At 36.6% G+C, this 26,192-nt stretch overlaps 2 protein-coding genes across 7 annotated transcripts in view; one reads left to right on the plus strand and one right to left on the minus strand.

Moving 5' to 3' along the window:
* Positions 1-26,192, minus strand: part of GTF2E2 (general transcription factor IIE subunit 2) — a 79,498-nt gene that overhangs the window by 39,985 nt on the left and 13,321 nt on the right. For all 4 annotated transcript variants that reach the window (XM_019466828.2, XM_019466827.2, XM_053900930.1 and 1 more), the window contains exon 3: positions 8,457-8,548. In XM_019466828.2, the coding sequence (XP_019322373.1) occupies positions 8,457-8,548 (92 nt within the window). The remainder of the gene's footprint in view (positions 1-8,456; positions 8,549-26,192) is intronic.
* On the plus strand, positions 549-21,356 carry SMIM18 (small integral membrane protein 18). Of its 3 annotated transcripts, XM_019466833.2 has the most exons (4): positions 549-873; positions 12,841-13,087; positions 20,022-20,084; positions 20,715-21,356. In XM_019466833.2, the coding sequence occupies exon 4, from the start codon at positions 20,753-20,755 to the stop codon at positions 21,047-21,049; it is 297 nt and encodes a 98-aa protein (XP_019322378.1). In that variant the 5' UTR covers positions 549-873; positions 12,841-13,087; positions 20,022-20,084; positions 20,715-20,752; the 3' UTR covers positions 21,050-21,356. The 3 variants fall into 3 exon arrangements, with proteins under 3 accessions (XP_019322378.1, XP_019322376.1, XP_053756906.1); XM_019466831.2 differs by lacking the exon at positions 20,022-20,084 and having other exon boundaries at positions 552-873; XM_053900931.1 differs by lacking the exon at positions 20,022-20,084 and having other exon boundaries at positions 552-873; positions 12,938-13,087.

Raw genomic sequence — 26,192 nt, forward strand, 5'->3', positions numbered from 1 at the left:
CTTGACAAATCAACAGGTTTCACTAATAAATGTAGTAATTTACTCACTATTCACTATTCATCATTATTCACTAATAAATGTAGTTTGTGCAGAATCTTTAAATGACAAATTTCAAGAAAAACTCCTCTGCCACAAAGAACTGCCACGACAAAGCAAAGAGCAGGATATACTTGATGTAGTGCCTTCACATCTGGAAACAAAGGTCTCTCTTAGAGTAACTGCTCTGTTATCTTCACTGATGTGCCCCATCAATGGTTGGCTCAATACAAGGTTTTAACTCTCGTGAAAAAACAAATATTCTGATGTCGTCACAAGACACTATTTCTTCAGAGAGGTACTGGAATCAAAAACCCTTGAAATGAAAAATGTCCCAAATGATGCTTTAAAAATGATCTGCTTTATTAAGCAGAGACTGGTGCACTTCAACACATAAATCTATGTACAGAAATTCGGTGGCTTAGCAGAGGAGTCCTTGAAAGAATATTTAAGCTGAAAGGTGAATTTCAGCTGAAAGGTCGTACTTTACTGAATGCTTTGAAAATGAAGAATGACTGCAGAAGCCAGTTTTCATAGCAGACATTTTTTTAAACCTATGAACTAGCTGAACAAGTTTCTGCAAGCCTCAAAAACAATGCTTTAAGTGATAAGACTTCAAAGGAAAAAAAAATCTCTGGAAAAGTCGTGTGACAAAAGAAAATTCTGTAATGCTGTTTGGTCTGGAGAGTGAGAAAGGATATTAGCAAGTCTCAAGCATTACTGAAAACCACCCAGAAGAAGAAAACAAAATTAAACAATGTTTTTCCTGCCTTTCAACACAAATCTACACCTTGAAGAAGGACCCTTTCTCTGACTCTTCTGTTCATCTGAGAACAAGTAAGTTGCCTACTTAGATAAGGTTTTAAAAAAAAAAAAAAAAAATCGTAGATGGGGCCCCTGGCTGGCTCAGTCTGTGGAGCATGCAAATCTTGATCTCAGGGTTGTGACTTCAAGCCCCTCATTGGGTGCAAAGATTACTTAAAACTAAAATCTTTAGGGGAACATGGGTGGTTCAGTTGGTTGAGTGTCTGACTCTTCATTTCAGCTCAGGTCATGATCCCAGGGTCATGAGACTGAGCCCTATGTCAGGACTGGAGCCTGCTGAGATTCTCTCTCCCCCACTCTGTGCCTCACCCTGTCTCCCTGCTTGCTCACTCTCCCTAAAAATAAAATAAAATAAAATCTTTAAAAAATATCACAGAAAAAACTGAATTTTACCTATACTACTGACTCACATTAAAGGTGATACCCTATCTGGGAAGGAGGAACCACATAAAGGAAAAGAGTAGGCTAAAAAAATAGGACAAAATACAAAGACAGAAAACTGACATTCTCTACTCAACAGAAAACTGACAATTATTATTGGCTTATCATATCCACAATTTACTGATTAGATAATAAACATGAAGTATAGATATAACAATTTTTACAAGATTCTCTGAGACCTAAAAATGATAAAATATTTCAAGGGTTCTTTCAGGGTACAATGACTGACAAAATGCTCTTCTACTGGTTTAAGGCAGTTTGCTTCTACTACTAATTTGTTATAAGTTTTCATCATGAATCAGTGTTAAATTTTGTCAGAGGCTTTGTTTTGTATAAGATGACCTGTTAATATGACTTCAACTGTTTTTTAAATATTAACTACCATATTCCTAAAATAAACTTCATCATAACATATTATCCTTCTTATATATGTGAGTAGATTCCATTTGTATCTTCTTAAGGATTTTTACATCTGTATTTATGAGATAATGGTGTATAATTTAAATACTTTATTTAAAACTGTAAATAAATTTGCGTTCTTGACCCAACCCTGCTATCAACCAGAACTGTCCCTATAATAAGCTAGCCATTTAATTTCCCTGGACTTCAGAGTTTCTAAATTCAAATATAATTGTTAGAATTAATTCAGACAGGAGCTGAGCCAGTTTCTCAAACTTCAGCCTGTATCAATCACCTGAAGGGCTTATTAAACCACAGACTGTTGAACTGCTTTCCCAGAGTTTCAGACTAAACAGATTTAGGAAGTGGCCCCCAATTTTTCACTCCTGGCAAATTCCCAAGTTAAAAAAAAAAAAAAACAAAAAAAAAACTACCTAGGTGATGATGATGATGATGCAGTGGTTGGAGAATGACACTTTGAGAACCACTGGGCTTGTAAACCAAAATAATCAAATTTTTCAACATGATGGGTTTCTTTTCATGTTTATTTACTTTGAAGGAGAGAGAGCAAGAACTGGGAAGGGGCAAAGAGACAGGGAGAAAGAATCCCAAGGAGGCTCCACACTGCCAGCACAGAGCCCAACACGGAGCTCGATCTCACAGAACCATGAGATCATGACCTGAGCCAAGACCTGAGCCAAAACCAAGAGTCAAACACTTAACCAAATGAGCCACTCAGGCACCCCTCAACATGATGTTTTAAATAACCAAGATATATCCACATAAAACCACAATAAAGGGTAATGGTGAGAACTGAGAGAAAATCATTCTAATAAAAACAAAGTGCACTATAGGGATATGTTGTCTCAGGACTAGTGTCACATTAGGAGAAAGTGGCATCCTTCATAAGGGAATTTTCAAGATAATTTGTTTTAGACAACACTTTTAAGCAATGATATTTGTTTTACATTAACTTTTTCTATTAAAACCCTTCTGGGGCGCCAGGGTGACTCAGTTGGGCATCTAACTCTTCATTTCAGCTCAGGTCATGATCCCAGCGTCGTGGGATCAAGTCATGTCGAGCTCTGCACTGAGCATGGAGCCCTATTGAGATTCTTCCTTTCTCTTTCTTTCTCTTTCTCTCTCTCCCCTGCCCGCCCCCCCAACCCTGGCTCAATCTCTCTAAAGCAATTAATTAAGTCCTTCTAAAATGGACCATGAAATTCTTCTATCTTTTCAAACAAGTCCACTAAACATTTAAACATCTCAGGAGCTAGTGAGATGTGTTGGGCAGTTTGTCCGTGTGCCAAATGTTCTCAGTATTATGATTTTGAAATTCTTGTATCTGCCTTCAATTTTTTTTCCTGTTTAGTACCCCTAAACCCAATTAGCAAATCCCACTGTGCCTATCTTAAACAGTTCTCTTACGGTGCCCCTTGAACTTTCTCCATATAATTTCTATGTAATTTTCACTAAGCAATTAAAAAGTTCCTCTTTAAATAAATGAATAAGTTGTAAGGAGTTTTCTGTTATTAACTTTTTTGCTTCCTAAGCTCTTGGTTTTATCAGATCTTCAAAAATGGGACAGCTGAAAACCTTCAAAGAATCAATCTACAGATCACCTCCCATATGTATTCTTTTCCCTTTTCATAAATAGGCCCTCTCCAACCTTTTGGGATGAGCACTGGGTGTTGTATGGAAACCAATTTGACAGTAAATTTCATATATTAAAAAATAAAAAAAAAATAAAAATAAAAAAAAAAAAGATGCTATCAAAAAAAAAAAAAAAAAAAAAATAGGCCCTCTCCTGTTTACAGCAACAAAAAAGGTAACACTCTCACTTCCACCTAGAATTTATGATACATTGCCTGGAGATGTAATAAACTCTGGGGACCCCCAAAAAAGGACAAGTCAAAAAATATTGTTTGGAAGAACAACTTATAAACAATGCAGTGTCATAAACTATCCACTATAGGGCTTCTTATCTTTTCTAGTCTTATATATTTTTCTAAGAGTTAAAAATAGGATATTTTAGCTCCTGCTAGGATATTCTGATGTGATATTGTCTGTGAGCAATTCAGAGCAGTTTCCTTTAAACAACTTTATCTCTTCCAACCCCACATACCCCACACTTCCATGCTGCACTGTCCAAAAATGCATTGCTCTTTTGGGAGAGGCTAATAACAGCAAAGTAAATAAAGGGAATATTGGTAAGAAATATCTAACAAGAAAACTAAATTTTTTGAGTACTTAAATATAAGTAATTCTCTTCAGCAATTCTCAAACCTCATTCCATGAATATCTATTAGCTTAAAGAGAAAGCACATTTAAAAAGCTTTAAATATCAATTAAGCAATATCAATTAAGAAGCTGACTTTATAACAAGTACTTTCCAGGAACACCAAATTATTCAACTTATGCTCCATAAAACCCACAAAAACTATATACAAACTATTTTAGATTAAGTGTGCATTATTCGACATAGTAGTTAAAACCTATTTTGTAAATCATATCATGAAACTTTTATTCTAAGTAAATTCTCGTATCTTTTGAACACTTTAATATTCTACCTCTAGTAAAAAAAAAAAAAATCAGTCATAGCTCACTGTAAGAATGAATCATTTTTAGCAATAGGTATTCTTCTACTTTATCATTAATTACCCCAAAATAAAATTTATGGCATTATTTCTGAATCATTCCCTTTTATTTATATCTAAAAGCTGAATGCCAGAGATCAGAAGATGTAAGTCCACACATTTAGAAAAGCAGTAACACACTTTTCATATCCCTTCTTCATATTATTAATTTATAATGATACAAATAGGTAAACAGCCTATTTGTTTTTAAAATTATAAAAAGGATAAATTAATTCTATTGGGCTCATCATATAATTTTAACCTCAACTACCTTAATAGTATCTTTCAGTATGCAATTCTATAACTTCTCAGTGGTTTTTATATTACTTAAAATACGCTTAACCTATTTATTTTAACTTAAAAGGAAAAGATATTTTATGATTAAAAACAAGTTTGATGTAGCTGGTTGGTCTGACAATAGAGACGAGCTTTGTTAACTGGAAGATACTTTCTATAAATATAACAAGCTAAACTTTCAACCTACAGGTTTTGACTAAAATATATTTATATACATAATAAGATAAGAGCATCTTATGAAAAAACTCCATTGGCAAAGATGCACTGAAATTAATAATGTTTTTGGGAGGGGTGTTTGGGTGGCTCAGTCGAATGAAGGTCCAACTCTCGGTTTCAGCTTGGGTCATGATCTTGTGGTTTCGGGAGTTCAAGCCCTGCATTGGGCTCCATACTTATGGTGCAGAGCCTGCTTGGGATTCTCTGTCTCCCTCTCCACCCCTCCTCAACTTATGCTGTCTCTCCAGATCTCAAAATAAATAAATAAACTTAAAAAAATAATATTTTTATTTTCTCAATGACTTATGATTATATCAGATTAAAGAAAATGCCTATAAGGGGAAGAAGGAACTGATATAATTAGACATTTGTTAAGTCTTGGTAAAGTCTTTATGATATACTTCATAAAAAATTAGGACCAGGTAATAAATCCTTTGACAAATTAGGTGATTCTCATTCTTTTGCTTTCAACAAAACTGAAGGAGAACCTAATAAAACATTCAACTAATGGATGCTTGATGATAAATCTTTAAGTAATTTCTGATATAACTTGGAAGGTTTTACTATCACAAAACTTCCAGCAGAATGAGCTTATTTAAATGAACACTTATTTTTTAATAAATAAACAACCTACAAAATCTAAAAAGAACAGAAATTGGTGCCAAATCTGATTTCATTCTATCAATACATATTACATATCTCCAGATACAAAAACTTCTGGAAGAAGAGAGGAGACAATTCCATTCACTTCATTAAAAAATGAACCCCGAGGGCCGCCTGGGTGGCTCAGTCAGTTGGGTGTCCGACTTTGGCTCAAGTCAATGATCTCACAGTTGATGTCTCTCTCTCAAAAATAAATAAAAACGTTAAAATAAATAAATAATGCCAAGTGCGCCTGGGTGACTCAGCTGGTTAAGCGTTCAACTTCAGCTCAAGTCATGAGTTCGAGCCCCACGTCAGGCTCTGGGCTGACAGTTCAGAGCCGGGAGCCTGCTTCAGATTCTGTGTGTTCTCTCTCTCTCTCTCTCTCTGCCCCTACCCTACTCATGCCTCTCTCTCTCTCTCTCTCTCTCTCTCTCTCGAAAGTAAATGAACATTAAGAAAATTTTCTTGAGAAAATGAACCCCTGCTGAATAACTATTACACACAAAGCAAATTTTATCAAAATTTTAATATATGTAAGTTATTCTAATCAACTGTGTGCTAATAATTTTGACAGTAGTTAGAACCTTATGGTCACAAGTTTTTTGTTGTTGTTGTTTTGTTTTGTTTTTTTAATGTTTATTTTTGAGAGAGAGAGTGTGCGCACAAGCCGGGAAGGGGCAGAGAAAGAAGGAGACAGAGGGTCCGGAGTGGGCCCTGCGCTGACAGCAGAGAGCCTGATGTGGGGCTCAAGCTCATGAACCATGAGATCATGATCTGAGCTGAAGTTGGATGCTTAACTGACCGAGCCACCCAGGCACCTCAAGAAAAACATTTCCAATTCCAATTTATATATAGTATTGTAGCAAATAAGTTTGACAGATGATGATTAAAATATTTTCAAGAATAAAAATAGAGAACATTAGGATAAAATGCACTGGAAGTAACAGAACAGACATACAAGTTCAAAAGGAAAATAATTAAAATTTCCAAACATATGTTTGTGTTTATATTTTTAATAAATAATGGGACTTAGAACCCCTTAGAGGTATTTTGTTGAAATGTGACAATATGTCAGAAATTCCATCCTTTTGCTGAAAAACTGTTATTGTCAATTTCAATATGTGCAAAGGGACACACAATCTCTGGAAATTGTTTCAGGAAATAATTGAGCACAAATTTGAAGGTAACAGTCCTAAAGAAAGTGAGAAGTAAGGGTCATACAGATTAAGTGAAGACTGTTATCAACAGAGTAACAAAAATATGACATTTGAATGTCAATCTCCCTCAATAAACTAACAGCCATGAGGGCATATTTTTCTAGGTAGTCCCACCATTAATGCTATAAATAGCATACAGGTTTTAATAACTTGTTTACCACATAGGGGAATAAGTGGATGGAATGAATGAATAGTGAATATGTATCAAAGTGTGTTATTTGATAATGGGAAATTACAAACTAACTGATTTCTACTACAAGTCAAATATAAACTACAAATTTCAGTCAGAGTCAGACATTGACATTAAGTCTCTTAAATTACACAAGAAAAGGCCTAACAAAAAAAAATTTTAATTTCTATTTTAAGCAATACATAGCTGAAATTTGAAATAACAAAAACAGCATTTTGACTTTTTTGAAGAGATACAAATAGTAACTAAAAAGGAATGAGTTTGGCAGAAGGGGGCAAATTTGAAATCATTTAGCCATAAATGAAATTTCATTTTAATAAGTGAAGTTAGGATTCAAAGTCTTTGGTAAAGCCAAAATGTTATATCATCAGAAGTTCAAAACTTACCTCAAAAAAAAAAAAAAAAAAAAAAACAGTATATCCTCCATCAAATCTTAAATTCTAAGTCTTTTGTGAGACAATGTTTTTCTAAGACCTTCAGTAATTTTCTAGTTTCCTCCTCCAAAGATGCAGAAATGCCATCATCACCATATGCCTGAACTATGTAGTTTTTACTTTTCACATCGGTGGAAATAAGAGTATGCAAATCATTCACATCTTTCCACTGGTTTTGCCAGCAAGTATTGAGTAATTGGAAGGTGACTGTATCTACTGCCTGGGCTAATTTATAAGTGAAATGGTGGGCCTAAATTGTATAGTTGAATTAACGTAAATTAAATATGGGGCGCCTGGGTGGCCCAGCTGGTTAAGAATCCAACTTCAGCTCAGGTCATGACCTCATAGTTTCGTGAGTTGTAGCCCAGCGTCAGGCTCTGTGCTGACAGCTCAGAGCCTGGAGCCTGCTTCTGACTCTGTGTCTCCCTCTCTCTCTGCCTCTCCCCTGCTCATGCTGTCTCTCAAAAATAAACGTTTAAAAAAAATTTTTTTAAATATACTTAGGTAACTTGTAGCAGTACTAATCTGATATAATGTAAAAGGCTTAAAATATTTTTTAATTGGATTTTATTTTTTTATTTTATTTTTTATTTTTTTTTAATTCACATCCAAATTAGTCATCATAGAGTGCAACAAGATTTCAGGAGTAGATTCCTTAGTGCCTCTTACCCATTTAGCCCATCCCCCCTCCCACAACCCCTTCAGTAACCCTCCATTTGTTCTCCATATTTATGAGTCTCTTATGTTTTGTCCCTCTCCCTGTTTTTATATTATTTTTGTTTCCCTTCCCTTCTGTTCATCTGTTTTGTCTCTTAAAGTCCTCATATGAGTGAAGTCATGATTTTTGTCTTTCTCTAATTTCACTTAGCATAATACCCTCCAGTTCCATCCACATAGCTGCAAATGGCAAGATTTAATTCTTTTTGATTGAAAAGGCTTAAAATATTAAATATTTTTTAGTTTTACTGAGGTGTAGTAGGGATACAAAAGACCGCACATATTGAAACATGCAATTTGATAAATTTTGACATGTATATACAAATTTACTTCTGAAAATCCCAATCCTCTTCCCCTGCCAAAAAGTTAAATAGGATTTGTGTCATTTGAGAAAAGTACTTACCTTCATGTAATTCACAATCTTAGCAAGAACGCCAAACTTATACCCAGAGCTTCCTGACAGAGCTTTCAAGTTAAATGATCCATTGCTATGATCTGGAAATTAAGTTCAAAAAACAATTATAACATGTTCCTATTAGATTTGATTATGACATTTAAGCAGCTAAGATTTTTAACTCTAGTAAAACATTTCTTGTTTCGAGTTTTTCCACCCAGTGTATTCTACCCTGTAAAATTTTGGTGAACAATTCAAATCCTTGACTGTATAATAAATTTATCAATTTTCGCACTAAGAATAGGAACAAAGTATAAATAATTCAAAAGCATTAAAATACATTTCTTCTGTAAGTACCTCTGCCTCACTCTTTCCTTAATTCTGATTAGATTTTCTCCCAAGATTAGAGGCATGGTGTTTTTGTTTGTTTTTATTTTTGTTTCTTTTTTTGAAAGAGAGAGAGAGAGAGAGTACCACCCAGGCACTCTAGAGGCATGGCTTTTTTTTTTTTAAAGTTTATTTAGTTTTAAATTTTTTTAATATTTATTTTTGAGAGAGAGCACACACACACATGCATGTGCACAAGCGGGGGAGGGGAAAAGAGAGGGAGACACAGAATCTGAAGCAGGCTCCAGGCCCCGAGCTATCAGCATAGGGCCCAATGTGGGGCTCAAGCTCACAAACTGTGAGATCATGACCTGAGCCAAAGTCAGACGTTTAGCCAACTAAGCCACCCAGGCAACCCTATTTATTTATTTTGACAGAGAGAGAAGGTACAAGTGGGAGAGGGTCAGAGAGAGAGGGAGAGAGAATCCCAAGCAGGCTCCGCACTGTCAGTGCAGAGCCCGACATGGGGCTTAAACCCACCAACTGTGAGATGATGACCTGAGCTGAAGCTGGACACTTCGGCACCCCGAGAGGCATAGCTTTTTAAACAAGAGGATAATACAAATCTCAATCTGACACACAGAGCTTTTCTAATAAACTTAAAACCATGAGAAATGAGTAAATTACTTCTGAGGTATAAAAAGTTCCATTTATCACCTATTACATCAATTTCTATCAATGTAAAGCAAATGGGAATAAAAGAAATGATACAATAACTAAACTTGAGAGATAAACTAAGGAAAAATAAATTATAGGCACTGCCACTGCAAAAACATGGATGCTTAAAAAGGGATGGCAGCATGAGGGGCGTCTGGGTGGCTTAGTTGGTGAAGCACCAGATTTCAGCTATCTGCCCCTTCCCTCCTCATGCTCTCTCTCTCTCAAAAATAAACATTAAAAAAAGGGGGGGGGGGGATGACAGCAGGAAACAAGGAGCAAATCCTATAGAAGATAATTTGTTTCAGAACTTGTTATCATTTTGTTACATTTTATAGGCAGAAAACCTAATCCTACCATGAATCACAAATGCATTCCATTAGTCATAAGGAGGAATAGTTCAAAAAGTAAACTCATCATAAATACTAGAAAAACATTTCAGGGACACCAGTCGGTTGAGCATCCAACTCTTGCTCAGGTCATGATGCCAGGGTTGTGGGTTCAAGCCCCACAACAGGCTGCACACTGAGCATGGAGCCTACTTGAGACTCACTCCCTCTCTCTCTCTCCCCCTCCCTCTGCTCCTCTCCCGGGCTGGCACTCACTCTCTCTCAAAAAGAAAGAAAGACAGAAAGAAAGACAGAAAGAAAGACAGAAAGAAAGACAGAAAGACAGACAGACGGAAAGAAAGAAAGAAAGAAAGAAAGAAAGAAAGAAAGAAAGAAAGACAAAAAAAGCAAAAAAACAACAACAACAACACCAGAAAAACATTTCAGAAGTACACATTCTATTAGCAAACCATAAACTGAGATATAAAGTTCTCATGTCGCTGATCCACAAAGGAAGAGGTTAAAAAAAAGCAGAGGTGGGGGGTGTAATCTCTGGCACCAGTTTTGTAACAATTTTTAAACAAATGAATGCATTAGAACAGTGCAAGTCAAATGTAACGAGTGTCAAAGATCCAAAAAGAATAGCTTTTTTTTTTTTTTCCAGAGAATAGTTTTTAGATGGCAACATAATACTTCTTTGAGATTAGTTCACAAGACTGCTTTATTAAACATGCTTTTTTTGAGACTAAAACAAGACTTGATATACAGTTTTCCTTTAAAAATCACTGTTATAATTTTAACAACTTAACTGGCACATTAAAGTCTACTATGTTTCCAAAAATAATATTATAAATGCCTTACAGGCATGCTTTCACATTATTTCAATTATGAAATACTACCTACGTGGTTCATTTTCCCAAGGTGTTCGGGACACTTTAACAACAAGAGCAATAACATTTACTGAACACTTACTATTTGCCAAATGCATGCTAAATATTTATTTTCTCATTGAATCCCTCCCAAATAACCTGTCTCCCTTTAAACATAAGAAAACAGAGAAGTAGAAGAATACAGATTCAAATGCAGTTGTAAACACTGTGATACTGCCTTGTATAAGAATCATTAATGGGGCACCTGGGTGGCTCAGTTGGCTAAGCATCTGACTCAGGTTTTGGCTCAGGTCATGATCTCACAGTTTCATGAGTTTGAGCCCCGTGTTGGGCTTTGCATGGATAGTGCAGAGTGCAGAGCCTGCTTGGGATTCTCTATCCTTCTCCCTCCCTGAATGCCCCTCCCCTGCTCACATGGTCTCTGTCTCTCTCAAAATAAATAAGTAAGCTTAAATTTAGAAAAAGGATCATTAACTAGCCCTTAACACAGACTATTTCATCCGAGATGGGCTATTATTCAGTCAGAGTATAAAAATTCATAAGTGCAGATTTAACGTTTTACCTTTAGTAAAATATTAAGTTTATCCTAGTGATGAATCATTACATTCTACTCCTGAAATCATTATTACAGTATATATTAACTTGGACTTAAATTTAAAAAAGAAAAAGAAAAGTTTATCCTATACTCCTCTATAAACAACTAAGTGGGAAAACTATGAAAAGCAGATGACACTATGTTAAGGATATGCATTACACAAATGTTCAATCATGAACTACATGCAGTTTTGTTTATCATGGAGTCTTAAACATTTAGCTAAGTGCCAGGCAGAGTAAACACTCAGTAAATATTAGCTGAATGAATGAATGAAGGTAGTAAGAGTATTTCTATGTACTCCTTTATAGTCCAAGAAAATAATTCACTAATTTATCTATTATTTTATTTATTTTTAAATGTTTGTTTTTGAGATGGTGGAAGGAGGGGCAGAGAGAGAGGGAGACAGGATCTGAAGCAGGCTCTGTGCTGACAGCAATGAGCCCAATGCAGGGCTAGAACTCATGAACCATGAGATTATGACCTGAGCCAAAGTCGGACACTTAACCAACTGAGCCACCCAGGTGCTCCTATCTCTTATTTTTTAAAGATAATGTGACCTATAAAATAAAGCCTGCATAGCAAGCATTTGTCTGCTATTGCTATAATAGCCTCTCCATAATGTATAACCTTGATACTGTTATGTTTGGACCCCACACAACTCTAAATAATAGGTCATAAATACAAATATTCTAGCTTCAAAGCACTGAAGTTGTGGATTGTTTTGCCAGTTTTCAAAAAAGTTTTGAGTATAGTTGACACACAATGTCAGTTTCAGGTGTACAACACAGTGATTCAACTTCTCTACAGGTCATACTATGCTCACAAGTATAGCTGCCATCTGTCAGCACATACACTATTATAGTATCACTCACTATATGCTGTACCTTTATTCCTTTTCTTACCATTTAAATTTCACAGACTGATTTTTAATGTTTTACGTCTTTATTCTGAGAGAGAAAGAGAGAGAAAGAGAGAGAGAGAGCGCGCGCGCGCACGTGAGCAGGGGAGGGCAGAAAGGAGAGGGAATCCCAAGCAGGCTCTATGTTGTCAGTGCAGAGCCCAATGCAGGGCTCGAACTCATGAACCGCGAGATCATTACCTGACCTGGGCCAAAATCAAGAGTCAGATGTTTAACTGACTTAGCCACCCAGGCGCCCCGTTTCACAGACTGCTTTTTAATGTAGGTGGTGTACCTACCAAAACTAACCCTATCCCAACGAGCAGAGCTGAAAACCTTATTTCTTTTCCCTTAGAATTTCTCCTAAATCAAACCACCACATGGAAATAATCATTTCCAGAGGGCAAGATTTATAGAGAACACAAGTACTGAAAGAAAATATCATTTATGAGATTTTATGCCCACTTCCGGGAGGAAATATTAAGCTGGTAAACCTGGACTGTTTGTTTCCTAGGTTACTACCTCTCTCAATAGTACCTTCTAGCCCTAGCCGTGAAATACTCACTGAAGGATCCGAAATTTTATGGTTAAACACTAAGGAATCACCAGTTCATTACTAACTCAAATTCCTTTGCAGAAATTTACCTTAAGGACAAAAAATGAGGCAAGAAAAAGAGGGGACAGTTGATATCCCAGACAGCTCTATTCAAGTTTATGAATGATTTACACTTAAGGGTGGCAGGACTTAATGCAAATGAACGAGGAGGAAACTGTCAGCTGCATTGTGGTTCAACCAATAGCAGCACAGCTCCATCTTGGATGTGCACTGGACTGCATTACAAACAGACGATACCATCGCTTCAACAGCAGCCTTCAGACAAGAGGTAGGTTTATGCGATCTTTTGCATTTAGTAATACATGTCCTTATGATGTAATTTTAAAAATATTTTACCATAAAAACCAAGCAGAAAGCTTTGTTCCGACTAAAGACCAAAAAAGGCACTGTATTCATTTCGCTGCTTGGTAGGATTTTATTATGAAAATGTGAAGACTGCCTTGTGCTATTTGATAAGCACCCTCACCATCTGTGCCTTATGGAAAATTCATGAGATTTTCTATGAACCTGATCTATATCCAGACCTTAGAGTAAACCATAAGCATTTAATGTTAAGTGGTTACTTGCTAATTTATTTTCTCTGAGCTATTTCATTTCAGCAATTTGGTCTGCCTTAACAAAGGATTTTTCTTAAAGAAAAATCTAGACTAAAAGCAAATCCTGGACTAAAGCTTTCTGATTATATGTACAAATTATATTGCTGGTAAAAAGCAGTCACTTACAAGAAAGTTTGTTATATTTGTTATATTTTAACAAATATGAGAAAATAGTTCAAAACTGTTTATTTGACTTTGAGTGCAGATGCCGAAAATGCTGAGAAATTGTCATGATTGTGATTTTTACATAAAAATAAAAAGACCATAAAGGTTATCATCATATAGGCTGCATTATACTGTAAGCAAAAAGATCAATTTGTGGAGCTTCAGACTTTCCTAACATTTTAATTAAAATGATTCCTTCCAGTTAAATTTTAAAATCTGTATTACTGTAATACACAAGTCATTCTATTATTAAACAACCTTCTTAAATAGCCTTTCATTTTTTATATGGCACAAAAATATCTATTTATAACCATATTTCAATATAATGTTAACATTATTCTTAAACTGATCCTCAAACACATAGCAAGTCTTTTTAATAAACTACATTTTAAAATAAAAAGATGTTTTAAGAAGAACTGGTTAAGGGAGGAATATAAGGTACCTTTCGAGGTAGGTATTAAGATTATTTTCATGGCTGAGAGTAACTATTCATGTCTACTAAAAAATCAGTATCAACTACTAGCCAAATTTCTAATTTTATAATAGTCAAGCATGAAAATATTGTTACTTAGTAAGGCTGGAGTTCCAGGATATTACCTACACATACTGATCTAGAGATTCAACTTCTGCCCTTTGCTGATAAATTTATTTCAATTTTAAGACTATTTTCCTAATTTTTATTCATTCCATTTCTTACTCAGCATTCAGAAGCATGAGCAAAGCATCCCTTACAAAGCCCAAAGGTTGCTGTAAGAAGATATTATATCTCCCTAGGTTCAGCACAATGGGGTTAATTACCTAGAAAATATTCCTGCTTGCTGTACAAAGTATGGGACCCAAAAAAAGTCTCAAATAAAAAACCTTGTCAAATAAAACAGTTTACAATTTACATGGAATTTCAGTTACAAATACTCTCCCCTATTATTAGCACTATAATCAGCCTACATCTTCCTGGTGATCTAACTATAGTTAGCACAGATGTAGGTTCACTGCTCTTTCACCAAACTGACCAGACGTGTGGCCTGCCTCAGACCGGTCCAGAGCTGGGTGCACTGCTCTATATCTAAAGGCCAATATGATTAATTGATCATATCTCAAAGTGATATGCTTAAAGGCACTAGAGAATTCAACTCAAGGGTTTTAACATAATTAAAGCAAAAGCATAATTTTATTCTTATCTGACAATTCAAGGTTCCAGAACACTTCCAAGCCTTAGCCCCATAAATATTTCACTAGGGCCTTCTGAAACGGGAGGGAAAGAAAGGTGAAGAGAATAGATCAAAAATTAAAACAAAAACAACAAAACACTACTTAATACTCCCCATTCCTGTAATGAAATTTTAAAGGGGAGGAAGATTCAAAAAAGTACACAATTTTTTTTTTACCATTTACTCTTCTTTTTCATAAAGCATGTTTGTAGCAGGTACTTGATATAAACTTACATTTTAATTTCAAAAGTACAGTCTCAGAGTACAAGAAAATCCTAATAATAATACTTTTCTGCATGTCTAATTATGTCTCCTCCCTCAAAGTAAGTTTCAGATTTTACCCTAAATTTAGCACAAAAAATTGCTAGAGCTCTACTGTACATAAAAATAAACCACATTAAATTTAAGGTAGAAAATGGCCCCATATTTCACAGTGTACTTTTCAGATACGCCCAAAAGCTAACTAAAGAGTGAATGTTTTGAGTTGCTCATCAGTTATCAATACACTCACAGGAGAGGCAAACTGTCATCATTTACAACATAAACTGTCATCATTTACAACATGTGTATACTCTTCCTTAAACTGCTTAGACACTTCTAATCAAAATACTGTTTACTGATTCTAGTTTTAATTTTTTAGAAGTAATCCAGAAAACTCAATAAATATATTAAACAGATAACACAACAGACGTTTAAAACCAAAGGAAAGGAATACTTTTAAAATATATTAGTTTGGGTTTGGATAAGTACTATATTCAAATGGTTCAAAAACTAAAATATAACAAGATATACCTTGAGAAATCTCACACACATCCCTGTTTCTCAGCTCTACCCTCCAACAAACCCACCAAGTAATCACTGTTATTTCTGGTCTATATCTTTCCAAATGTTTGCAGAGATTCAAGCAAATAAAAATATATACTATTTCCCCCTTTCTTACGCATACTGTCCTGCATCTTGCTCTTTTCACTTAACAGTGATTTCACCTAAAAATCTTTCCTTATCACTACAGTTACCTCATTCACACATAATATTGAATTGTATGGATATATTAATTTTAACCAGAATAGTTCATTGATTGGTAAAAGCTAACTTCAAATAATTGAATTTAGTTTGTGTCTGCCTGCCTGCCCCTGCCTTCTCCCTTCTCTTCCCTCCCTCCGTTTTTTTTGGGGGGGAGGGGTCAAGAGGGCTTGAAAAATTTTAAACAGTTCACTTGTACCCCAAAAACAAAATAGAATATAAAGTTCCTTAAACCAACTTTCAAATAATTCTTATTTTTTTCACATTTATTTATTTTTTGAGAGACATAGAGAGAGCACAAGTTGGGGAGGGGCAGAGAGAGAAGGAGACACAGAATCTGAAGCAGGCTCCAGGCTCTGAGCTGTCAGCACAGAGCCTGACACAGGGCTTCAATTCACAAACCGTGAGATCATGACCTGAGCCGAAGTTGGATGCTTAACCGACTGAGCCACCCAGGCACCCCAGAATTCTAACTTTTTTTTTTTTAAGTTTAGTTGAGAGAGAGCGAGCACAAGCAGGGTAGGGGCAGAGAGAGGAGAAAGAGAGGAGAGAGAGAATCCCAAGCAGACTCCCCGCTGTCAGCACAGAGCCCAACATGGGGCTCGAACTCATGACCTACGAGATCAAGACCTGAGCTGATGGCAGCCGCTTAACCGATTGAGCCACCCAAGCACCCCTCCAATAATTCTAAAATTTCTATTTCATTTTGAAATAGAAACATACATTAGTCTTTACAACTTCTCCTCAGTTTTAAAATCAATACAAATGAGAAACCCCTATTCATAAAAAGTTAAAATACAAAGTAATAACTTCAGTACAATTTCAACCAGGTAGGAGTTATAGATTTATATTGCCAATTTCTAGAAGGAACAAATTAAAAGTTTGATATGTTAGCAAGACAGGATTATTAGCGGTTTTTAATTTTTTTAAAAATTAGTATAATGTAAAAATAAAAAAAATTACTATAACACTTCTGAAATCAATAATTAAATAGTATTTAAGTTAATTAATAAGGTACATTAGACTAATCTAAGGGACATAATGTGGGAAAAAATTCCCAGATTTTAAAAAGGTATCAATCTGGGGTACCTGGCTGGCTCAGTTGGTAGAGCATGCAGCTCTTGATCTTGGGATTGTTTGACTCCCACAATGGATTTAGAGATTACTTAAAAATGTAAATCTTCAGAAATAAAAATAAAAAAGGAATCAACCTGAAAGGCCTTGACAGAAAAATCTAAGGAATATTCTCATCAATGCTGGAGAGGTCCTAGGTTTACCCAGGTAAATTAGACAGACCCTCCTGTGTTTCTTCCTGCTTTTTACCTATCCATATAATAAATGGCCCTGTTCTCTATTTCCTCAAGGTCCTATTCTTCTTCTCCTTCTCTTATATTTGCTCTGCTTTTCAAAAAGGACCCAAAACTCATTCACAGTGAAGTAAATATAACAATGTGCACTATCCCTCCCAAAAGGATCTGCATTTTAGTAGTACTAAAAATTTTAAAGGACTTGCAAAGCTGAACATCTTCTAGGCATTTGTGTGTCTGCACACACGTCACTACTCTGTTAGGAAGGCTGGGTCAAAAAGGACTATTATTTGTCTCCAGTTGAATCCGTTTCTATGGGTTACTTTACTTGGGTGCATGGTGATTAGAATCAGAGGCAGCACCAATGCAGAGGATGGAGGACTGGCCTATCAGGACATCCACATTAGACTCCCAGGGCACCACTTACCATGTATTCTACATGAATGGCACTCACAACACAATATGAATGGTGCCCCCTGGAGGTCTGCAATGTAGCAACCCCACTTTCTATAAGAATGTGCTAAGAAGTGGAGCATCTGAGTAGCTTAGTCAATTAAGCATCCAACTCTTGGTTTCGGCTCAGGTCATGATCTCACGGTTCATGACATTGAGCCTTGAGTCAGGCTCCATGCTGACAGCACAGACAGAATCTTGGGATTCTCTCCCTCCTTCTCTCTCTGCCCTGACCCTGCTCACACTCTCTGTCTCAAAATAAATAAACATTAAAAAAAAAAAAAAAAGACAAAAAAAAAAAAAAGGAATATGCTAAGAAGAGAAAAATTTAAGGGATAAAAGAGGGTAACTCTAAAAGGCTGGGTCTCCAAAGTTTGAAAATATTGTAATGTACTGGGAAGTTCATCACATACCTGTGTTCCAGACAATGTATTTTTGTATGTCCCAGAACTAATAAAAGCAACAGATTCAGTTACTGTCCATTAGTCTGCTGTCCCTTGTTTCAAGATGAAGGATCACCACAAACCATGAAACTGAAGGATTCTTATATCCAAAAAAAAAAAAAAAAATGAATTTAAGCCTTGACTTCTGGCCTCAGGGTTTTTTTTGTTTTGTTTTGTTTTTTGAAAGAGAGAGCACAGAGAGAGAACAAAAGCGTATGCATGAGCAAGTGGGACAGAGACAGAGGGAGAGGAATGGAGAGAATCTTTAAAAAAACTTTTTCTATGTTTTTATTTTATTTTTGAGAGGGAGAGACAGAGTGCGAGTGGGAGAGGGGCAGAGAAAGAGGGAGACACAGAATCTGAAGCAGGCTCCAGGCTCTGAGCTGTCAGCACAGCCTGATGTAGGACTCGAACTCACAGACCATGAGATCATGACCTAAGTTGAAGTCAGGCGCTTAACTGACTGAGCCACCCAGGTACCCCAGGAATGCAGAGAATCTTAAACAGGGTCCACACCCAGCACAGAGCCAGAGTCAGGGCTTCATCCAAGGACTGGTGAGATCATGACCTGAGATGTAATCAAGAGTCGGCCACTTAACCAACTGAACCACCAAGGTACCCCTCAGATCATCAATTTCACCTTCAAAATACACAAAGGAAGAACCAAGTCCATCCAGAGAGATGCAGTTACTTGCCAAGCAAATATGATTTAAAGGAAAAAACCTTTCGTGTGCCTGGCTGGTTCAGTCAGTAGAGCATGTGACTCATGACCTCGGGTTGTAAGTTCAAGCCCCATGTTGGGCACAGAGTTTACTTAAAAGTGATAAATTATAAAAAGAAAACAAAAACCTTGGAAAGTATTACTTTATTAAAGTTTTAAGATTACATGTATAAAGAAAAATTTAAGGAATTATACTGTTATGGATTTGAGCTTTAAGTCACTTTTTCATCTTTGTTGGTGTGACAATGCTATGGTGGCTATGTTTACAAACAGAACCCTCATCTTTTAAGAGATATATAACTGAAGATGTCTAGGAGAAGTGATGATGTCTGGGATTTGCTTCAAAATAATCTAGGGGCATGGGGCGCCTAGGTGGCACAGTCAGAAGAGCATGCAACTCTTGATCTCAGGGTTGTGAGTTCAAGCCCCACACTGGGTATAGAGATTACTTAAACAAACTTGAAAAATATAATCTATGAGGTAGAAACAAATGGGTAAAGACAAATTGGTAACTGAAGCTGTATTATGAGAATACAGGGGTTCATTATACTCTTACTCTTCAACTATCTTAAAGTTTTGTCTAATTGAAATATACTCTCACACACAAGTATCTTCAGCATTCAGAATACTATCTGGGACACAGTAGGTAAATATTTGTTTATAACAATGAATGAAAGTCTATTTACAACTATGTAGGAAAGAAAAATCACACAAAATAAGTCATTTCTTTAATAAAATAAAGCTTTCAAACTGACAGCAGTCAATGAATTAATAAAGTGGAACTATTTTTTCCCCTTATTTCCAAAATTTTCTCAGTATATAAGCATTTTATAATTTTTTAAAATTAAGTTTCAAGAAGAGGTGCCTGGTGACACAGTCGGCTAAACATCTGGTTCTTGGTTTCGGTTCAGGTCATGATCTCACAGTTTGTACATCAGAGCCCCTTGCTGGGCTCCATACTGACAGTGCAGAGCCTGCTTGTCGTGCGGTCGCGCTCGTGCTCTCTCTTGCTCTCTCTCTCCCTACCCCCCCGCCCCTCCCCCATGCACATGCATGCTCACTCTCTCAAAATAAAAATAAAAGTAAAATATTCATATCCTTAGATCATTCAGGTATATGAACAGTTAATACTATCATATACTTAACAAAAAAAAAAAAAATCCTAAGATTAAGGTCTCTTCATAGGCAACATGAACCTAAAATTTTATCACCCTTATTCTGAAAACCGTCATTATTTAGCTTTCCTTTCTCTAGTATTTTCACTCAGCCACTATATCTTGATTCAGGTCACCTGTCTTCAAAGTTTAAAGGAGAGGAAATAGGAGACAGAAATACACTGAGCCCACAAGGTGAGAAGGATCCTCAAAGTTAATGAGAAAAGCTTTTCTGGGGGCAGTATGAAGAATACCACCTTAAAACACAAGGATTTTTTTGTATTTAACAGATCATTGACCACTGCTTTAAATTTTAAAACAATTCAGCTTCTTTTTCCCCCTTCTATTAGCAGTTAGTTTCTGTATATAAACCTTAAGCATATGTATTTGTCTAGCAAATGACACACATGAAAAAAATACATGGTATGGGGGCACCTGGGTGGCTCAGTTAAGTATCCAACTCTTGATTTTGCCTCAGCTCATGATTTCACAGTTCCTGAGTTCAAGCCCCGCATCAGGCTCTGCACTGACAGCATGGAGCCTGCTTCAGATTCTGTGTCTCCCTCTCTCTTTGCCCCTCCCCACCCCTTTCAAAAATAAATAAATAAGCATTTAAAAAATATACATACATATATAGTATGGTTTACAGAGTACACTGCCATAGGATAAAGAAAAAATTCAAAAATACCATTTGGGCATTAATTCTGGCAGAAAATAAAAGAACTCACGTTACCTACATAGATTTACTAACAAGTCTTAGTACTGAGATCAATTGACAGATCCACAGAATTTGATTACATGTATTCATTTTCTACCTTTTTACAGATTCAAAAGAACCAATACAAGAAGTATAATCCCTAAGAATGGCCTCTCTGAGCTCCAGCCTCTGGAATGAAACCACTACATCTGTTTATCAGTACCTTGGTTTTCAAGTTCAAAAAATTTACCCTTTTCATGATAACTGGAACACTGCCTGCTTTGTCATTCTGCTTTTATTCATATTTACAGTGGTATCTTTAGTGGTGTTGGCTTTTCTTTATGAAGTGCTTGACTGTTGCTGCTGTGTAAAAAACAAGACTGTGAAAGACTTGAAAAGTGAACCAAACCCTCTTAGAAGTATGATGGACAACATCAGAAAACGTGAAATTGAAGTCGTCTAGCACTCTACCTAAGATGAACAAAATCTCTGAAAATAGCCTTCAACTACTGAAGAAAAAAGGAAAATTTTCTGAAGCCAACTGTTATTATAAAACTGACTCTTGAGGGGCACCTGATGGCTCAGTCAGCTAAGGGTCTGACTTCAGCTCAGGTCATGATCTCGCGGTTCGTGAGTTTGAGCCCTGCGTTGGGCTCTGTGCTGACAGCACAGCTTTGGATTCTGTGTCTCCCCTTCTCTCTGTCCCTCCCCCCGCTCACACTCTTTCTCTCTCTCACAAAAATAAATAAACATTAAAAAAAATTGTTTAACTGACTCCGATTCTGAATTAAAAGATTTCTAATAGAAGGGAAAAACAAGTTAAATATGCACTTTTTGTTTGTGTATCCCTTTCATTAAATATACACAAAATCTTCACGAATGTGAATAAGTTACCAATGTACTTAAAATGACACTTCAAAAACTGGATAAAAGATTCCTAGATTTCAATATTAAGCAGCAAAATGTAAGCTAGAAAACACGAGAAAGATCAAATAACTTTGACCTACACAAACCATGTAGACCAAAACAATAACTACCCTCTGTGTGTTTTGGTAATAAAAATGCTATTTAAAATGCTTACCTAAATCCAAAGTAAAATTATTCCACTTACACATAAAGTCTCTACTTATTAAAAAGCAGTATTTGCTAGTTTACATTAGACAACTAATACACTTTTTAAAGACCAGTTTTATGTAAAGATTAGAGAGGAAAAAAGTCTCAAAATAGAAAGGTCACAAGTATACATGCATAAAATTTTCATAAAACTGACTTACTGTTTAATAATAAATACATGGTATAAGAAGGATCAGGCTGTTTTCAAACTAAAACTTTCTAGTACACCCCTAAATTGTATTTCTTGAGCTTTTTCTTTTGTTGCTCATATTCATTATTCTCAAGGGCTAAAGATACCCGATGTAGGAAAAGAGTGCCAAAAAAAAAAAAAAAAAGACAAAAGGTAGGACCATGTAACACCTATTAAAAAATACTTCAGTTTCTGGGTGTCTGGGTGCCTCACTCGGTTAAGTGTCCGACTTCAGATCAGGTCATGATCTCACCGTTCGTGAGTTCGAGCCCCAACGTCGGGCTCTGTGCTGACAGCTCAGAGCCTGGAGCCTGCTTCAGATTCTGTGTCTCCCTCTCTCTCTGCCTCTCCCTCGCTCACACTCTGTCTCTCAATAAATATTAAAAAAAAAAAAAAAAAAAAGGAAATACTTCAGTTTTATTTCTTGGAATTACAAGGGCTGTAAAGATATTATATTTTATAACGCTAATCCTTTGCTACCACCCATAAGCAAACCTAAGCATGCTCTTAACCACTACAACTGCCCTTAACCAGAAATATCGCTCCTAGAAATCTACTCTGAGAAATTAGTTCAAAAGAAACAAGCTCAAGATACAAAGATATTTGTAATAGCATTACTCAAAGTAACACCACCACCAACAAAATGGAAATAATAGCCTTTACATATGACACATCAACCTAGATTAAAAAGCTACTGAAAATTAAGGCAAAATAGAAAATATCTGATATATGAAGTGAAAAAATATACATCTATCTTCTCAATTTAGAGAGCCCTCTTGGTTTGAAATCCCTTTTATACAAAATTTTTTTTTCTAACATTAGAAATACACACAAATAATGTAACCAACTTTCAAAGGACTTGTGAAACCTGGTATACTCAATACTTAGGTAAGTAGGAGCTATTCTGAGCACTGTTAAAATCACATTTTCATAAACAGTAAACTCTGGAGTCCTTAACATGGATGGAAAGCATAAAGATCCTTTAATTACTAAATTTCTTGATAACAGACACTTAACTTTTCCCTACCTTATGCTGTAATTTATTTAGCCATTCAACAAACATGTATTTGACAAACATGTATTGAGTGTTTCTCTGTGTGAAAGATTAGGTTACAATGGCAAACAATCATGCAATTGCAATGACACACAATAGCTTTGTCAGAAATAGTGAGTGCTATGGGAATCAAAGGCTAAGCACCAAATTCAAATAGGAAAGTAGAGATAATAGGACTTTTAACCTGCAACCTAAAAGAGGAATAGGATTTACTCAGAAGAGGGAAGGAGCTAAGAAAGAATATTCCACAAAGAGGATACAATATGGGTAAAGGTCATGAGGCAAGAGAGTAAAGCATGTTAAAAGAGCTACATACAGGCCAATATCACTAAGAGAGTACAAGGAAAACAATGATTATGGGTATGAAAGGTAACGGGAGACTAGATCAGGTAAGGCATGGAGATGGCAGGAAAAGATAACCTTCACCTGAAAAGCAATGATGATCAGCCTTAAACAGAGACTGATGTTATCAGACGATTAGAAAAATCACTGACTTCTGTACAGAGAGTGGACAATAAAGAAGTTAAGCCAGGAAACCTTGTAAGCACCTAATCAAGCAATCCACTCATAGTGACCCCAACTAGAGTGGTATGACAGTCTTCACCGTGTACACTCAGTACTTCCAGCTCTCCTCTGAGCACTTGGAACACCCCATGGCTGGTACAGCCCTGTGACTAGCTCTAGACAATGAGCTGTGAGAGAAAGTGATGTCTCACCTCCAGGCCAGAGGATTTTAACTGCCAAGCAAGATCTTCCAGAGTTCTTTCTCCCTCTAGCACTGAAATCAGTAACACTGGAAATATCAGCTACTCTACCAGCCTGGGTTCTTGAGTGACTGTAAGGAGGTAAGACCCCTGCCAACACATGTTAAACACGTGGTATGAAAGAGAAACAAATCTTTGTTGTCTTTAAGCCACTGAGATTTTGGCTAAAAAAAAAAAAAAAAAAATTATGTCACTGTGACCAAGTTCCAAACCTTGTGCTTAATACATAATCTAACTGCAGTTTCAAACTCCCTCAGAAATGTAGTCTTAAATCATCAGTCAGGAATTTTTCCATTAACAACAATAAGTATGCCAACATGGACCCTCTCCACCAAAGGAATATGAGGTTATCTGCATAAGACTCCTAGCTTTTCCTCCCTAGAAAGCAGCCTGGCCTAAAACAATCCTTTTCTTTTGCTAATAACTTTCTTGCCTCCACCTTCCTTCTATAAGAACTGTCCATTTGGTACAACTCCTCGGAATGCCTTGCTCAACGGGATGCTACCTGAATCATAAATCGTGTAATAAAGCCAATTAGATCTTCAAATTTACATGAATTTTTGTTATTTAGCAGGAGCAAAGTCATTCTTAAGCAGATCAAAGAGACTAGGTATATGCTAGACCTAGACTAGGTCTGTGCTAATGTTTATTTTTAAGTTTATTTGACAGAGAGCACATGAATGCAATCAGGGGAGGGGCAGAGAGGGGGAGAGGGAGAGAAGGGGGGAGGGGGGGGAGAGGGGAGGAGAGGGGGGGAGAGGGGAGAGAGGGGGGGAGAGAGGGGGGGGAGGGGGGGGAGAGAGGGGGGAGAGAGGGGGAGAGAGAGGGGGAGAGAGAGGGGGAGAGAGAGGGGGAGAGAGAGGGGGAGAGAGAGGGGGAGAGAGAGGGGAGAGAGAGGGGGAGAGAGAGGGGGAGAGAGAGGGGGAGAGAGAGGGGGAGAGAGAGGGAGAGAGAGAGGGAGAGAGAGAGGGAGAGAGAGAGGGAGAGAGAGAGGGAGAGAGAGAGGGAGAGAGGGAGAATTCCAAGTAGGTTCAGCGCTCAATCCCATGAACCGTGAAATCATGACCTGCGCCAAAATCAAGAGTGTCGACTGAGGTACCCAGGCGCCCATGCTAATGTTTAATAAAACAGTGTACTGTGAATTAATTCAATGTACATTTCATTGGAATGAGACATAAACTTCATGTATGTTCTAATAACAGCCCTGCTCGATAAAAAGATGACCTCTGCTTTAACATCAGTTAGTAAAACAGCTTGAAAAACATCTAACAAAATGACATCCATAAAGATTACTTACTACATTTTATAAGTAGGTAAATAATTAGTTGTGAATTAAGCTGGACTGACCTTGTTTAAAAGGTAACAGTCTAAGACTAAACTAAACCCAAAATAAGCAGGAAAAAAATGGTGAAATAGAAATAAAATAAAAAACAGAAAAACACAAGAGAAAAATCAATTAAATCAAAAGTTGATTTTTTTGAAAAGATCAACAAAATAAAACATAAATTCCTAAAATCAGAAATGAAAGAGGGAAAGGCTGCCTGGGTAGCTCGGTTGGTTGAGCAGCTAACTCTTGATTCCAGCTGGGGTCATGATCCTAGGGTCCTGGGATCAAGCCCTGCTTTGGGCTCCTCGCTCAGTGTGGAGCTGCTGGGGACTGACTCTCACTCTCTCCCTCTCTCCCCCCCGCTCCCCGCCCCCCCCCCCCCCCCCCCGTCCTCCCTACCCCACTCTCACACTCTAAGAAAAAAAAAAAAAAAAACAATGAAAGAGGGGAGGGATATCACTAATGACCTTACAAAAGTCAAAGGCTTGCAAGAAAATACTTTCGAAAAACTTTAGACAATGTAGATAATGAAATGGACAAACTCCTAAAAAGATGCAAGGCACCAAAATTAACTCAAGAAGGTAACAGATAATCTGAATAGATCTATAAGAAGAATTTCTACGAGAGCTTCTCACAAAGGAAAGCTCAGGCCCAAATGCCTTTGCTAGTGAATTCTATCCAACATTTAAAGGGAAAATTATATCAAACCTTCACAAACTCTTCCAGAAACAGTGGAAAGAGAACACTTCACCAATCTTTTATGAGGCCACAAATACCTTCACAGGCATCCAAGAAAACTAAAGACTATACCCTCATGAATATAAACATAAAACTCCAGTACAAAATATTAGCTATCTGAATTCCACAACAAAAAAGATTATATACATCATGACCAATAGGATTTATATATATACATATATATATATACATACATACACACACACACACACACACACACACACACATATATAGTCAAGTTAACTAACATACAGTGTATACAGGGTACTCTTGGCTTCGGGAGTAGATTCCCATGATTCACTGCTTACATACAATACCCAGTGCTCATCCCAACAAGTGCCCTCCTCAATGCCCTCCACCCATTTTCCCCCTCCCCCGTCCCCCATCAGCCTTCAACTTGTTCTCTGTATTTAAGAGAGA

This window comes from Panthera pardus, unplaced genomic scaffold, assembly GCF_024362965.1.
Source record: "Panthera pardus isolate Hobbes unplaced genomic scaffold, ASM2436296v1 HiC_scaffold_13, whole genome shotgun sequence".
Lineage (NCBI taxonomy): Eukaryota > Metazoa > Chordata > Mammalia > Carnivora > Felidae > Panthera > Panthera pardus.